General features: G+C 39.6%; 4 protein-coding genes and 1 non-coding gene across 6 annotated transcripts; 2 read left to right on the top strand and 3 right to left on the bottom strand.

Annotated features, from left to right (window-relative positions):
* The first annotated feature begins 954 nt into the window (after positions 1-954).
* On the top strand, positions 955-1,027 carry TRNAV-UAC (transfer RNA valine (anticodon UAC)). The gene has a single exon. It is a non-coding gene; the product is annotated as a tRNA-Val (tRNA).
* Positions 1,028-1,128: 101 nt separating this feature from the next.
* On the bottom strand, positions 1,129-3,684 carry LOC108861446 (flap endonuclease GEN-like 1). Its single transcript, XM_018635308.2, has 7 exons — positions 3,371-3,684; positions 3,095-3,265; positions 2,840-3,010; positions 2,579-2,760; positions 2,122-2,498; positions 1,571-2,043; positions 1,129-1,481 (listed from the first exon to the last, which is right to left on the bottom strand). The coding sequence occupies exons 1-7, from the start codon at positions 3,563-3,565 to the stop codon at positions 1,242-1,244; spliced, it is 1,809 nt and encodes a 602-aa protein (XP_018490810.1). The 5' UTR covers positions 3,566-3,684; the 3' UTR covers positions 1,129-1,241.
* Positions 3,685-3,898: 214 nt separating this feature from the next.
* LOC108861447 (ATPase GET3A) lies at positions 3,899-6,070 on the bottom strand. Its single transcript, XM_018635309.2, has 7 exons — positions 5,740-6,070; positions 5,448-5,572; positions 5,213-5,363; positions 5,011-5,121; positions 4,708-4,846; positions 4,480-4,595; positions 3,899-4,394 (listed from the first exon to the last, which is right to left on the bottom strand). The coding sequence occupies exons 1-7, from the start codon at positions 5,995-5,997 to the stop codon at positions 4,233-4,235; spliced, it is 1,062 nt and encodes a 353-aa protein (XP_018490811.1). The 5' UTR covers positions 5,998-6,070; the 3' UTR covers positions 3,899-4,232.
* Positions 6,071-6,215: 145 nt separating this feature from the next.
* Positions 6,216-9,568, top strand: LOC108862905 (fructose-bisphosphate aldolase-lysine N-methyltransferase, chloroplastic). 2 transcript variants are annotated; one of them, XM_018637171.2, is made up of 15 exons: positions 6,216-6,406; positions 6,482-6,659; positions 6,754-6,859; positions 6,965-7,047; positions 7,147-7,173; positions 7,280-7,404; positions 7,506-7,601; positions 7,712-7,792; positions 7,888-7,949; positions 8,150-8,206; positions 8,316-8,387; positions 8,472-8,723; positions 8,816-8,931; positions 9,035-9,127; positions 9,258-9,568. In XM_018637171.2, the coding sequence occupies exons 1-15, from the start codon at positions 6,256-6,258 to the stop codon at positions 9,388-9,390; spliced, it is 1,632 nt and encodes a 543-aa protein (XP_018492673.1). In that variant the 5' UTR covers positions 6,216-6,255; the 3' UTR covers positions 9,391-9,568. The 2 variants fall into 2 exon arrangements, 1 of the variants encoding a protein (XP_018492673.1); XR_001951055.2 differs by lacking the exon at positions 9,258-9,568 and having other exon boundaries at positions 6,220-6,406; positions 8,823-8,931.
* LOC108862904 (uncharacterized) lies at positions 9,547-12,550 on the bottom strand. The gene is made up of 7 exons (XM_018637169.2): positions 12,213-12,550; positions 11,695-12,143; positions 11,482-11,596; positions 10,342-10,995; positions 9,991-10,068; positions 9,866-9,910; positions 9,547-9,779 (listed from the first exon to the last, which is right to left on the bottom strand). The coding sequence occupies exons 1-7, from the start codon at positions 12,504-12,506 to the stop codon at positions 9,666-9,668; spliced, it is 1,749 nt and encodes a 582-aa protein (XP_018492671.1). The 5' UTR covers positions 12,507-12,550; the 3' UTR covers positions 9,547-9,665.
* Between the last annotated feature and the right edge of the window lie 118 nt (positions 12,551-12,668).

The raw sequence follows: 12,668 nt of genomic DNA, 5'->3' as shown, positions 1-12,668 counted from the left end.
ATTTCCTTTTTCTTTTTGTTGAAATATTAATATTACTATATTTATGTATTAACTTATGACGATTAAATAAAAAGAGACTAGTGATGAAACGTAACTATTTTATATTTACTAAGAGTCAACAAAAAATTATCTATCATTGAATATTAAATTCTAAAATTACAGAATAACTTATATAGTGAAAATATTTTCTTATTTTATATACTTTGCAGTATTTTTAATTTTAATTTAAAGAACTTTTAGTAAAAATAATTTGCAACCCAATTTTTTCAAAAACTAATTATTAATTATGCACTATTTATGTGTAAAATTATATAGTATTAAAATCTAAATATTGTATTTTTATAACATTTTATTTATATAAATATATGGAAGAAATTTGAGATGAAAATAGTATATTTTATAAATTATTAGTTATCTAGAAAGAGACGTAATTTAAAGTTTACTTATTGATATTACCATATTTGAAAATTATAAAAACATTTTATTTAATTTGTTTTATAATTTTAAATTATTGTATATTGTTAAATATCATTGTGTATTTTCATGTAAATGTAAAATTAAATACTTTTAAATGCAAATTATATTAATAATGATTTTTTTTAATCTTAAAATAATTTATTCTTTAATTTCTGTACTTTTAAAGACACTATTGATATTTTGTTTTTATTGATTTCATAAGAATATTTTACTATTAATAATTTATTTTAATTTCAAAAACAAAAACAAAAATCTAAAATCACAATCAAGTTTTTCAAAAAACCAAAATCTACAGCAGAATCAGAAACCAAAAATTAAAAACCAAAATCTAAAAACTAAAAACCAAAAGCCAAAAACTAAAAACTAAAATCTAAAAACTAAACAAACAATCATCACCTCAGTTGTTTTGTTCTAATCATCCGCAATTCATTTTTAAAATACGATTATTTATAAAGAAGCAGGTAATATAAGCAGTAAGGTGCTGTGGTGTAGTGGTTATCACGTTTGCCTTACACGCAAAAGGTCTCCAGTTCGATCCTGGGCAGCACCATTTGTTTTCCTTGTAACATTTTGGATTAGGAAAAAACAAAAAATAAGTTTTTTTAAACTCAGTGGGGGAAGATTTACTACAAAGATGAACGTGCAAGTCTCTTACCTAAAAACAAGATGATCTACTAGATTAGAGAAAAGATTCAAAGTTAAGCGCTCCTTTTTATACAGACCTGAAACTGGGTTTACTAAGAAAAACACGACTATGTTATGTTCTATCCAAACAAAAGACGACGCCTTACAGACTTTGAAAAGCTACCACTAGTTGCTTGTCTCTTCTTTTCAACAGAAGCAGAAGCTATTGAGCTCCCCCCTGTGTCTATATTTTGAGCTGGTGTTGCTACTGCTGCTGCTGCTTTCGTTGATCGGTAGAAATCAGTTATACTTCTTTGTGCACCCATTGATGATGATGCTGCTCCTTCACAAACATTCTTCTTTTTCGACTCTCGCAGTTTCTGTCAGTTTACCCAAAAACAATAATAAGCCAAAGGGGGAAACAAAACCGATTTTATACTATCTATAGACAGAGAACCATTCGTATTACCTTTTCTTGTAGGAAGTGCTCTGTCTCCTCCGGGAAAGCAGACTGGACAAGTCCTACGCATTCATCAGTTAGCAAGAAGCATTCACCGTTATCATCTTGCACTTGTGGTTCATTTAACCCATCTAAGAGACCAACACACCCCTCCTCTTCCACCACTTCTTCATCTTCTTCCCATACAACAATCGGTTTCTCTGGAGTCAAACCACTTGTAGATCTGGGTTTTCTCCACCTTATCACAAATGACTTATGCCCATATCTAGTTTTCATGCACTTGATTGAATGGAACTCGTACTGGTCGCATAACAAGGGATTTCCCGTGTTGCTGCTTCTTGCCTTTTCTCTTAGATAAATGGTCGACAACATCGGAAGCAACATTTTCCTAACATAACAAGGATCCCAGTGCAGGTTGAAAACCAAGCAATCCACTAGCATTTCCGTATCTGGAGTTCCCCAAGACATTGAAGACCCATCTTCTGCACTTAAACATCAGGTTTCAGAACAGGAATCATGTAATGTAATGCGCACAACAGTTATTAAATCATTTTTCATACCTGTGAAACTGTCGGATAGATAGAGTTGGATAATCTTTCTGTTGGGAAAATCTGGGCCTAGAGCAATCCTATCGCAGACTTTGATCCACCAATTCTCGGTTTTCTTCTGTTCCTTTAATTCCCGATCCTTGGTGCAGAAGGAGCATTCACATGTAAACTCCAACGGTTTCTTAATGCAACCGGAATCAGAGCTGCAGTGCTCACAAGAGGACTTGAAATGACTTCTCTTGCTGCCTGGGTGTCCACAGCGAGAACAGTGAGGCAATCTTCTTTTCATCTGGGAGCTTGATTCTACACCATCATCATCATCATCAACATCCACTGATTTGGTTCCACCACTCACTGCAGGTTTAAACCCTTTTCCAATGTCCTCTAGTCTAATAATACGGAACACGTTCAAGAAATGGTTCACAATAAAGCTTTTACGGATTAAAATATTAATTAATTAATTAATTACCTTTGGAGAATGTCGTCTTCAGAGAAGGCACGGACAATGCGAAGTGCCTTATCGAGACCAATCCCAGAAACACCACCTGAATCAAAGTCGTTACCAACCAAAAGAGAGATGGCTATCAAGTGTCTCCGCTTCAGACCGAGACCAGCTTCGATATCTGACATATGGTAGCACTCGAACGGCTCCTACAACAGAAATGCGATTTCACATCAGTAAAAAGGAGGAAACCTAAAACCATTAAGCGAGTCAAAGAAATAAAATTACAGTGGAGTTAGGCTTGATGGATTTGATAACGGAGGAAGCACCAAAGAGGAAAGCATCACTATCAGGAGTAATGCAGGCATCAACAAAACCATGGCTATTGAGCTGAGCACAGAGAGCTTCAGCTTCACCATTTGCTTTCAGGACAGGGATACCGAGCAATTTAAGTAGCTCCTAACATAACAACACCACAACAAGAAATAAATGGGGAGAACCAAAAGTAGCAAGCATCAAATCAAAAGGGGGCTCAAACTTTACCACACATTCGGTAACCCATTCACAAAACTGCTTATTTCTCTCAACGGAGACTACGCCCTCTTGGAGACTCGAGGTATCAATTCCAGAAGATCGGTAAAACCTAGAGATTCTGGTATGGGATTTCAAGGGCGAAGGTGTTCCATCAACCACGAATACTGGGTACGCTCCAAACTGCACAAACCCTAAACCGCATTACGATCAAACCAACCCTAAAGAAGAAAGATTGGGAAAATTCAATTGAAGCAATGCAAAGAGAAAAAGGGAAGAAAGAAGAACCTTGGAGAAGAGATTGATAGTACGGAAGAAGGTGAGCCTGAGGTGAGGTTTAAGGGCAAAACCCTTGACGGCAGTTTCATGCTGAATGATCCAGAAGGAAAGATCAACGGCCACCCGTTTCTCTCTCAGATAATCACTACCTTCGTTTCGACCATATGGTCTCACCAAATCCCAGAACTTTCCTCCCACACCCATTATCTAATCTATTCCCCAAAACGGCCGAACACACACACACACACGCAGCACACAGAGAGAGAGAGAGAGAGAGAGAGAGAGAGAGAGAGAAGGGCAAAAGATATTCTTTTTACCGTTATGGAGTCTGGATTCTACCTAATCTAGTTCTTCCTTTATATGTACTCATCCACCCGCCACCACTTTGGACTCATCTTACGTGGGCTCAAGCCCAATTACAAGCCCATTTTACAGTTTATCAACAGTGTTTTTTTTTTTTCAATCAACAGTGTTATAAATTTTCTTTTTGTATTATTAGTGAGTTCAGAGAAGAGTTGTAGAAATTAACACCAAGAGAGTCGAAGTTGTAGAAATTAAACAAAGAGAGACTTTTGTAGAAAAATGTGTAACATAAGACTGCAGAAAGTGTTTCCAAAGATTACTGTGTTTGATCCCCTGCCCTGTAAAGAGTTTTTCTTTTTGCCACTTGAAGAACTAGAGAGAAGAGAGAGAGAGAGAGAGACATTTGAGTACACCAAAAAAAAAACCTTATAGTTTTCCACCTATAAATTCTTAAAAAAACAGAAACAACAAGAACGCTCAGATCCAGAAGTCTGCCATGTAGGAAGCAATTGAGTTCCGAGTATCTTCTTATGGTTGCGAAAGAAACTTTTGGGATAGAACAAATCCTTCAACTCTTGATCCGTTCCAGTTCTTCTTCCGCTGTTTTCAACTGCAGTCGCAGTGTGTGCACTTTCCTCTCCAGGTCTTCTACGTTGTTTCTGCTTGTAGTGGGATGGTACGGCGTCATGAACTTATCCGAGAATGCCTTTAAGGCTTCCACCCCTGTCACCTGCACAACAAGTTTTTATATCTTCAGATTATGAGTCTTTTGTTTCGGTTTATGCTCTTTCTGGCCTCTATTGAGAGTCTCTTACCTCTTCCGGAAGCAGAGGAAGTTTTGTGATATTGAAGTCATCGTATAGCATATAAAACTGATCCAGGTACTTCTGCTGCATCCTCATCCTTGCTCTTAGCAACTTGGATTCCACATCTAGGCAAGATTGGAAAGTTAGATAATAGTCGGTGTACTTAAAACAAAATTTCATACATGGGAAGAAGATAGGCACAAATAGAAGAAGAAGAAAATCTGCAAAAAGTAGCACCTTCGTCATCGTATAGCACTTGGTTGATGATAATGTTATGCGTGTCGATCTCAAACTTTGCGAGTTCCTGAACTAATCTCTCCGTTTCATAGAGAGACAAGAACTCAGGAATGCAGACGCAAACGAACGTTGTCAAATCCTGCGCATTTATCAAGTTGCAGAAAATCAGAATCTTCACCAATGCAGTAGCAACAAAATTCATAAGGAGAAGCGACACATATATGGAAAATTAAGAAATGTTACAGGTATAGTAGGAACAGAACAGTAATGAAAAAAAAAAAGAGCAAAGGAACCAAAGGGTACCGGGTCTTTAAACTGGCGATTGACTTGTTCAATGACATCCTTCAAGCCCTCAAGTCTACCCAAGAGAGCATCCTCCCCAAACTCATCCTCCATGCCAAACATACGGCTCATCTGGCCCAAAAAAAAACACAACAGCTCATTCAAATAATCAGCCATAGAGAGAGTATATTCGAGTATTTCCACAAAGGCACAAAAGAGATGCCTGATTCATCAAGCCACCAAAGCGACTCTTCAAGGACATCAATTTAGAAAGGCCCTTTTCAAGAGTGGCAGGGAACTGCAAGAGACGGAGAGTGTGGCCAGTAGGAGCGGTGTCAAAGACAATAGTTGCATAATCCATTGTTTGGACCAACCTACAAAGAGGGAAACAACAAAGATACATCACACATATAGTTAAATGGGAAGAAGGAAGAAGGAAGAAGAAGAGGGTTGCATACTTGAGCATCTCAGCAAAACTCATGGCCTCATCGATACCAGGAATAGCATTGGCCAAGTCAGAGAATAAACTATCCATCCCTTCAGGACCAGCTAAGTCATCAGTTTCAACAGTAGGATCCACCTCCTGTCAAAAAAAGCATCCAAATACGAAGAATACAAATTAGTCTCCACATCAAACCTAATCCCCAAAATTGATGCATAAGACAGGTTGAGGTTGAGATTTGAAATTTGGATTCGAGAGATGAGAGATCAAATCGGTAGGGGATCTAGAGGAGGAGATCAGGGGGATACCATGGCAAAGAGATTGGAGAAGCCTTGAACCAAAGTGGGAGATTTAGTGAAGCGCTGTTGAAAGGCGTCGCTGAGATTGTGAGCAGGGTCGGTGGAGATGATGAGAACGGAGGATCGAACCCTAGCGAGACAAATTGCGAGGATGGAACTGCATGTCGTCTTCCCGACGCCTCCTTTCCCACCCACGAACACCCATTTCAGAGAGTCCTGATCCAGAATGTTCTTCACTGTTGCCTCCGGCATATCCGACGACGCCATTCTTCTCCACTTGCTTCTCTCTTCTTCCTGAAAATCGTCTCGACTCGCTCTCGCTTTTGGTTTGGCTGGCGTATGGAGAGGAGAGAGTTTAACGATTCCCGGTTCTTTCTGGTTTGGTTCACTTTCTTTGGTTTGACTAAATCATAATTGTCGATTGGTTTTTTCATTCGGTTTATCTTTTGGTTCAGTCTATAACCGATCAATCAACTTATACACATACAGTGTAGAGAGAGAGAGAGAGAGAGAGAGAGAGAGAGGATGGCGGCGGCGGTGACATCGGAAGAAGGAGGGAACGTGCAAGTGTTCGTAGACTGGCTTGAGGTGAATGGAGGTGAGTTACGAGGCTGCACCATCAACTCTTCCGACAAAGGATTCGGCATTTTCGCCGACGTTGAAGTCTCTTCCGATGGTAAAGAAAGAAAGATCATCATCATCATCATCTGCTAGAAATTTGATAAAAAAAACTAATGATTAGAATTTTCAGAGGATGTATTGGTGGTTGTTCCGCTTGAATTGGGCATCACACCAATGAGAGTTCTGCAGGAGCCTCTCCTCGGTCCAGAGTGTCGCTCCATGTTCGAACAAGGTCATGTCGATGACCGCTTTCTCATCATTTTGTTCCTTACTTTTGAGCGTCTTCGTCCTCTTTCTTCTTGGAAGCCGTAAGCTTTTGCTCTCTTTCTACATATTATTCACTTTCCTTCCTTCTTTCATCTTTTTTTTTAACACTGTGTGTGTGTGTGTGTGTTGTGGTAGGTATCTTGACATGCTTCCCACTCGATTTGGCAATCCTCTTTGGTTTTCCGATGATGACTTCCTTGAGCTCAAAGGCACTAACTTGTACGACGCTACCCTGTTACAGGTTAAATCTTTCGACAAAGTCTCTATGTGACATTTTCTCCTTTTACATATAATAATAATAATAATAATAATTCTGAATATGAATTCATTTCCTTGCCTTTTTTAGAAGAAGAAGTTGCTCTCACTTTACCATGACAAAGTGGAGTCCCTCCTCAAAAAGCTTCTTCTTTTGGATGGCTGTTCTGAAAGGTTGACTAGTCTAAAAACATTTTTGTACTCTACTTTGTTGTTCTTGATGGCCAGCCAGCCAATTATCATATTTCTTTTTGTTTTTGTCTTTTCCTGCAGCATTGTTTCCTTTGAACACTTCCTCTGGTATGTTTCTTGGCTATTTCTCTTCTACTAGAACCAATAGTTTATAGTGAGCTGCAAAATGGCTCCTGAGTGATTATGATACCCCTTTCTTTTTTTGTTGCGCCAGGGCAAATTCTGTGTTCTGGAGTCGTGCATTGAACCTTCCTCTTCCACATTCTTTCGTCTTTCCACAAAACCAAGAAGATGTTGGAGGGTGCCAATCAACACCTGCAACGGATTCCCATCAAAAAGGCAAGTCATTAATTGTCTGATCCATGTATTTTGTTTCTTTATACGACTGTCCTGTGTCACTAAAAAAAACTTCACGGGTTTCTTCATTTTCTGATTGGTAGAGATTCATGATAAAGCCCCTGCCACCGCATCTGTAGGACCTGGAGATACTGTGTGGGTTGAAGGGCTTGTTCCCGGCATTGACTTTTGCAACCATGGTATATGCCAAATACCAGAAAAATGGAGTCTTTGTTCTTTGTTTCTCTGTCCCATTGTGTTATATTCCTGGTGTTATGTGATATGATGTACTATTGATATGGCAGTATAGACTTGAAGCCTGTGGCGACTTGGGAAGTTGATGGGACCGGATCAGTATCTAAAGTTCCTTTCTCCATGTACCTTCTCTCCGGTTGGCCAATATTCTTTTTTGTTTTACCTCTCACTTTCAATAAATATTTAACAATCCTTTTTTCCTAAACTGCCACAATTCTTTAAACTGAACAGTTGCACAAAATCCTATTCCAAACAAGGAGATAACGATCAGTTATGGTAACAAAGGAAATGAGGTAAGACATTTTACAGTTCGTTCCTGGCATCTTGAAAAATGCAATGACCTGAAAATGGTGTGGCCCTGTTTGTTATCCAGTCAAATATATGTCGTTTTGTTTGCTTGAATATCTTTTATTGAGATAAATAGGTCTTTGCGTTTGGTATATTATCACATCTAGTCCTTTATTTGAGTGGTGTGTCTTCTTGTTGTATGCAGGAGCTTCTTTACCTGTACGGATTTGTGATAGAGAACAATCCCGATGATTATCTCATGGTAATTATAGAAAGATTTTTTTTAAGTATGTATGTCTGAAGATCAAAAAGATGCTCTTCAAATTTGTTTTTTCACATCTGCTGTTAGGAATAACACTGGATACATTCAGGTACATTATCCTGTTGAGGCGATTCCGAGCATCCCTTTCTCTGATTCCAAGGGACAGCTTCTTGAAGCTCAGGTTAGCAGTCGCACTATCTTTCTCAAACTTTGGATTTTGACTTAATATACAATCGGTTGAACTTTGAAAAATTTCTCATTGCAGAAAGCTGAACTCCGGTGTCTCCTGCCAAAATCTCTCCTGGATCATGGTTTTTTCCCACAAACCACATCAAAAGTCAGAGAAAGCGATGAGAAGGGAACAGCTGCTAGGTCCTGTAATTTCAGTTGGTCGGGGCAGCGTAAGATTCCATCATACGTGAACAAACTAGTTTTCCCAGAAGATTTTATGACTGGTTTGAGGACAATTGCCATGCAAGAAGATGAGCTTTACAAGGTCTCAGCTATGCTTGAAGAGGTATCATCACTCATCTAATAATATAATAGTCACAGCTTGTACTCCTCCACTTGATCGCTAGATATTACTTTTATTGAGACAAAGAGTGAAAGCTTGTAGAGGCAAGACCAGACGAGCAACCCAGTGAAACTGAGGTGAGGATGGCGGTATGGGAAGCATGCGGGGATTCTGGAGCTTTGCAGTTGCTTGTGGATCTCCTTAATGCAAAGTAAGCAAATTGAATTTGTTACATGTGACATGATAATATCAAAGAGCTAACCAATAGGTTTCGTCAATATCAAGTAAGTGATGCATTTTTATTGGGTTGACAGGATGATGAAGCTGGAAGAGAATTCCGGCAGTGAAGAACAAGATGCTGGGCTCCTTGATGAGGCATGCGTCTTGGAGAGCCATGAACAGCCCAGGTACAATGTTGATGATAATTATACAGTGTAACAATATCAGAGGAGAGGGTTGTTGGCATTGCGTAATCTAAACAAATCATATATGATTTAATCAGAGAAGTATATAATTTGAAAATATGTGCTGAAATAGGGAGTTGGAGGAGGGGAAAAGGATGATGAGCAGAAACAAGTGGTCAAGTGTGGTATACCGTAGAGGCCAGAAACAACTTACTAGACTCTTTTTGAAAGAAGCAGAGCATGCCCTTCACTTAGCCCTCTCCTAGGCTGGAATGTTTGACTTCTTTTAAATTATTGTACTGTAGCTTTTAAAGCGTGATCCCATATTTTCTACAAAACTCATTTTAATAGAATTCAAAGTTTTTAGTTTCTGTTTATATTTGTAAAACCTGTTCGGATTTAATTTTGTATTGGAACCAAAGGAATCAAAAATTCTCAATATTATTAGAGAAGAGACCAAAATATGTGAATTAAATGTTCCATCATCTCGGCAGAAGCTATAAGACATTTTTTTGGGATATAATGAGTACAAGTCGCTCTCTCATGATGATGGTGTTGCCGTCGAACTGCCTTGGATCTTAAGTGATGCCATCCGTCTTTCTGCAGCCGCTGCTCTCTTCTCCCTCTCGGCCGCCATTGCTCTTCTCACTTCCTCCTATTAACATTTTAACAGAAAACAAAACGTTGACATCTCTTCTCATACCAATCATATTTATTACATTTGGGTTTTGTGAAGCTCACCACTTTAGAGATGGGTTTGTCCTTCTCAGCCTGCTCAGCTTCTGCCTGTAAACACAAGAAAGAGCGTTAGGTAACAAGTTTACTGCCCAGTTTGTTTTTGTATAACACACTGATTAACACGTTACTTGAGCCTTCTTCTCTCGGGCTTTTTTTTGTTTCTTCATTTCTTTTGCTCTTGCTTTCTTCTTGGCGTCTTTCTCTGCCTGTACCAATCATCACCGTCACAAAATCAAGTTAGTCATATGATGGTTTCAGACAGCATCCCTTATGAATCCAGATGTCTCTCAACACAAAAATCATGGGAGCATGAATGCATAACTTTCATACAACACCATATACGTAATTGGACCCTCACACACAACCACCACATATATCCATAAACCCCTGGATAGAGCTTAACCTAAGAACCAGTGCATAAAGAGAGGACCTGTGCTCTAGTCCTCACCAAATTTTTGAAGTCGACAAATGCAAAATACCTGCTTAGCAGCTTGAGATTCCTCCATCTCCTTGGTGAGCGGGCTGGGTACTTTAGCATCATGCCAATTCCATTTTTCAAGGTTTGACGCCATGAACCGCCTGAAAGTGTTTCTCACTTCCTTGTCATTTGCAAGCATGTACGGCGTTCTGCCTCTTTCATCCTTAGCACAAGGATCCATACCTTCCTCCAGTAACTTCCCAACTCTCTCACAATCACCAGATTTAGCAGCTTCGTGTAATGGAGTTGACGTACCAGTAACTCCATCCCCGAGGTCCTCTTCTATAACATTTGGTTCTTCTAAGATTATGCTAGTAGTAGAAGTTTCAACAGGCTCATCCTGTCTTGAGATTTTACCAGAATCCTCAGTGTGGCTGTGCTCCACGATATTAGCTTTGGTTTCTTCTGGTGGATTTACAAAAATCTCCTCAGTTACATATGCAACCTGAGTCAATTGATTATATATACGCTGTGATTCTTTAAAGGTTGGCCGCCGGATAGTAAATGGAACGTTTCGGACAGCGCAGTTTTGGGTGCTAAAGTAGGGTTTGCCTCCACTGAAAAGTAGTTGCCTACTGCTTGAGGGAGCATGGACAAAAACACAAGAAGCGCCATCAAAATAAGGCTTCCAGCTAGCAAGTAGCTCTTGTATATCCTAACAAAATTGAAAAAAAAATGATGATTAGAGAGTTACATATTAAACCAAAATGTATAATTTTCGTCCAGGATAAGAGTATAGAAACAAAAGTTTTTAGTGTTTTCCTTCCTATGATCCTAACACAGGATGAGAGACCAAAGTTATGTTTTCTAATCTATATACTTCAGAAGTTCAGAGTCGCAGGATATTATCCGTGGGGCTTTCTATTCTCTAATGTCCCTAAGCTATTTTTTCCTCACTTAAGATGAAAGATGCATCTAATCTGCGATGAGGGTTTTTTAGGAAAATGATGAGCTTCAGAAAACCCCTAAGAATCTGTTTTTCTATTATAAAAGAAGCAAGTTCCTGGACAGGTAAACAGATCGTCCCCTAAGAATCTGTTTTTCTATTATAAAAGCAGGAACGAAAGGAATTTCGAAAAAGCAAAGACCTATGGGTGAAAGACGAAGGAAAAAAGTATCAAAACTTGTTGAGAGGAGGAACCTTTTTCAAAGCAAGTTCATTATAACGACGAAGTGAGGCACCGGCAGAGTGGATACTTCCCCCGCTCCCATCTTTTGTGGACTGTTTTTTCCCAGCCTTGGCTCTTACAACGTATCTAATTACATGTGATAAAAAAAAAACGGAATTTTAAAGGAAAAAGGGAAGACCTCTATTTGCACAAGACAAGACTCAGAGAGAAGCTTAAGACCGTACCTGTGGAATGTCTTATGAGCCACAACGGACTTTCCATTAAAGACAGTACCAGCAAAGTGGCCACCACTTGCAAGCAACACGACACACATTCTCCTCCTATCATCATCCGTATTAACAAAACTCCTCAGCCTCTCGGTGACATCACTCTCGGCCAAGCTCCCAACACAATCATCACCAACAGAAACTCCTCCTCCTCTGTAAGAAACCCTTTCAGCCTCGTCCATGATCAAGCTTTTCCAGATGGAAACCTTGTCACCGCTTCGAAGACTGATAAAAAGCTTCTTTTTATCGACAGGAGCATGGAGGAACAACAAGGAGGAGTGTCTTGGCTCAGCTTCGTCCTCTGATCCTGAGATACTGGACACATCGTAGTCTTGGACGGACTCAGATGTCAACTCGTCGACATCTTCTTCTCTCAAAACAGCCTTTCCAGCCACACTCAGCTTGATCTAAATAACAACGAGTGGTTAAATTAGTAATTATTCGAATTTAAATAAAAAGAGAGATATGATGGTTACGTTGAGGCGATGAACGTCGGACTTGAAGTGGGAGCGCTGATCCTGAAGAGAAGCGAACTCGATTTTACAAGTGTTACAGGTCCATCTGTCCAAAATGACGCCGCCGTCCTTGGAGCTCTTCTCCGCCGCCGCCTCCGGATCGAAAGGTGGGGAAAGCACAGGTCCAAACCGGACCGAAGGATTCAATAAGCAACAGGAGTCAAAGAAATCCACATTCAAGTCATAAATCGATCGAGGCAGCTTGTTGTCACTGGCGGCGGCGGCGGCGGAAGATGGCGGGTCGGTGGTAGCCATGTGAATTAGAGATTCCAATACATGTGCAATTGAATTGGGGTTGGTTACTGTGAAAGCATAAAGCGATGCTGATTGTTATTTCCTTAATGGGCCGATAATAACATTGAAGGGCCCATATAATGCCCAATACTACAAGGAATAGAGGTAGCCCGTTAATGGACC

This window comes from Raphanus sativus, chromosome 5, assembly GCF_000801105.2.
Source record: "Raphanus sativus cultivar WK10039 chromosome 5, ASM80110v3, whole genome shotgun sequence".
Lineage (NCBI taxonomy): Eukaryota > Viridiplantae > Streptophyta > Magnoliopsida > Brassicales > Brassicaceae > Raphanus > Raphanus sativus.
The sequence above is the reverse complement of the archived record's forward strand: the minus strand, read 5'-3'. Positions and strand labels throughout refer to the sequence as shown.

Bases quoted from the DNA above. Each gene is read 5' to 3' on its own strand.
- LOC108861446 (XM_018635308.2), bottom strand. From the start codon at position 3,565: ATGGGTGTGGGAGGAAAGTTCTGGGATTTGGTGAGACCATATGGTCGA. The intron at 2,044-2,121 runs GTATGAAAAATG...GTTTAAGTGCAG, and splicing joins TCTATCCGACAGTTTCACAG to AAGATGGGTCTTCAATGTCT. The intron at 1,482-1,570 runs GTAATACGAATG...GTAAACTGACAG, and splicing joins AGCACTTCCTACAAGAAAAG to AAACTGCGAGAGTCGAAAAA.
- LOC108861447 (XM_018635309.2), bottom strand. From the start codon at position 5,997: ATGGCGTCGTCGGATATGCCGGAGGCAACAGTGAAGAACATTCTGGAT. The intron at 5,573-5,739 runs GTATCCCCCTGA...TTTTTTTGACAG, and splicing joins TCTCCAATCTCTTTGCCATG to GAGGTGGATCCTACTGTTGA. The intron at 5,122-5,212 runs GCATCTCTTTTG...TTTTTGGGCCAG, and splicing joins TTGGTGGCTTGATGAATCAG to ATGAGCCGTATGTTTGGCAT.
- LOC108862905 (XM_018637171.2), top strand. From the start codon at position 6,256: ATGGCGGCGGCGGTGACATCGGAAGAAGGAGGGAACGTGCAAGTGTTC. The intron at 7,602-7,711 runs GTATATGCCAAA...ATGGCAGTATAG, and splicing joins CATTGACTTTTGCAACCATG to ACTTGAAGCCTGTGGCGACT. The intron at 7,950-8,149 runs GTAAGACATTTT...TGTTGTATGCAG, and splicing joins ATGGTAACAAAGGAAATGAG to GAGCTTCTTTACCTGTACGG.
- LOC108862904 (XM_018637169.2), bottom strand. From the start codon at position 12,506: ATGGCTACCACCGACCCGCCATCTTCCGCCGCCGCCGCCGCCAGTGAC. The intron at 12,144-12,212 runs GTAACCATCATA...GTTGTTATTTAG, and splicing joins CCGACGTTCATCGCCTCAAC to ATCAAGCTGAGTGTGGCTGG. The intron at 9,780-9,865 runs GTGAGCTTCACA...AAATGTTAATAG, and splicing joins ACAAACCCATCTCTAAAGTG to GAGGAAGTGAGAAGAGCAAT.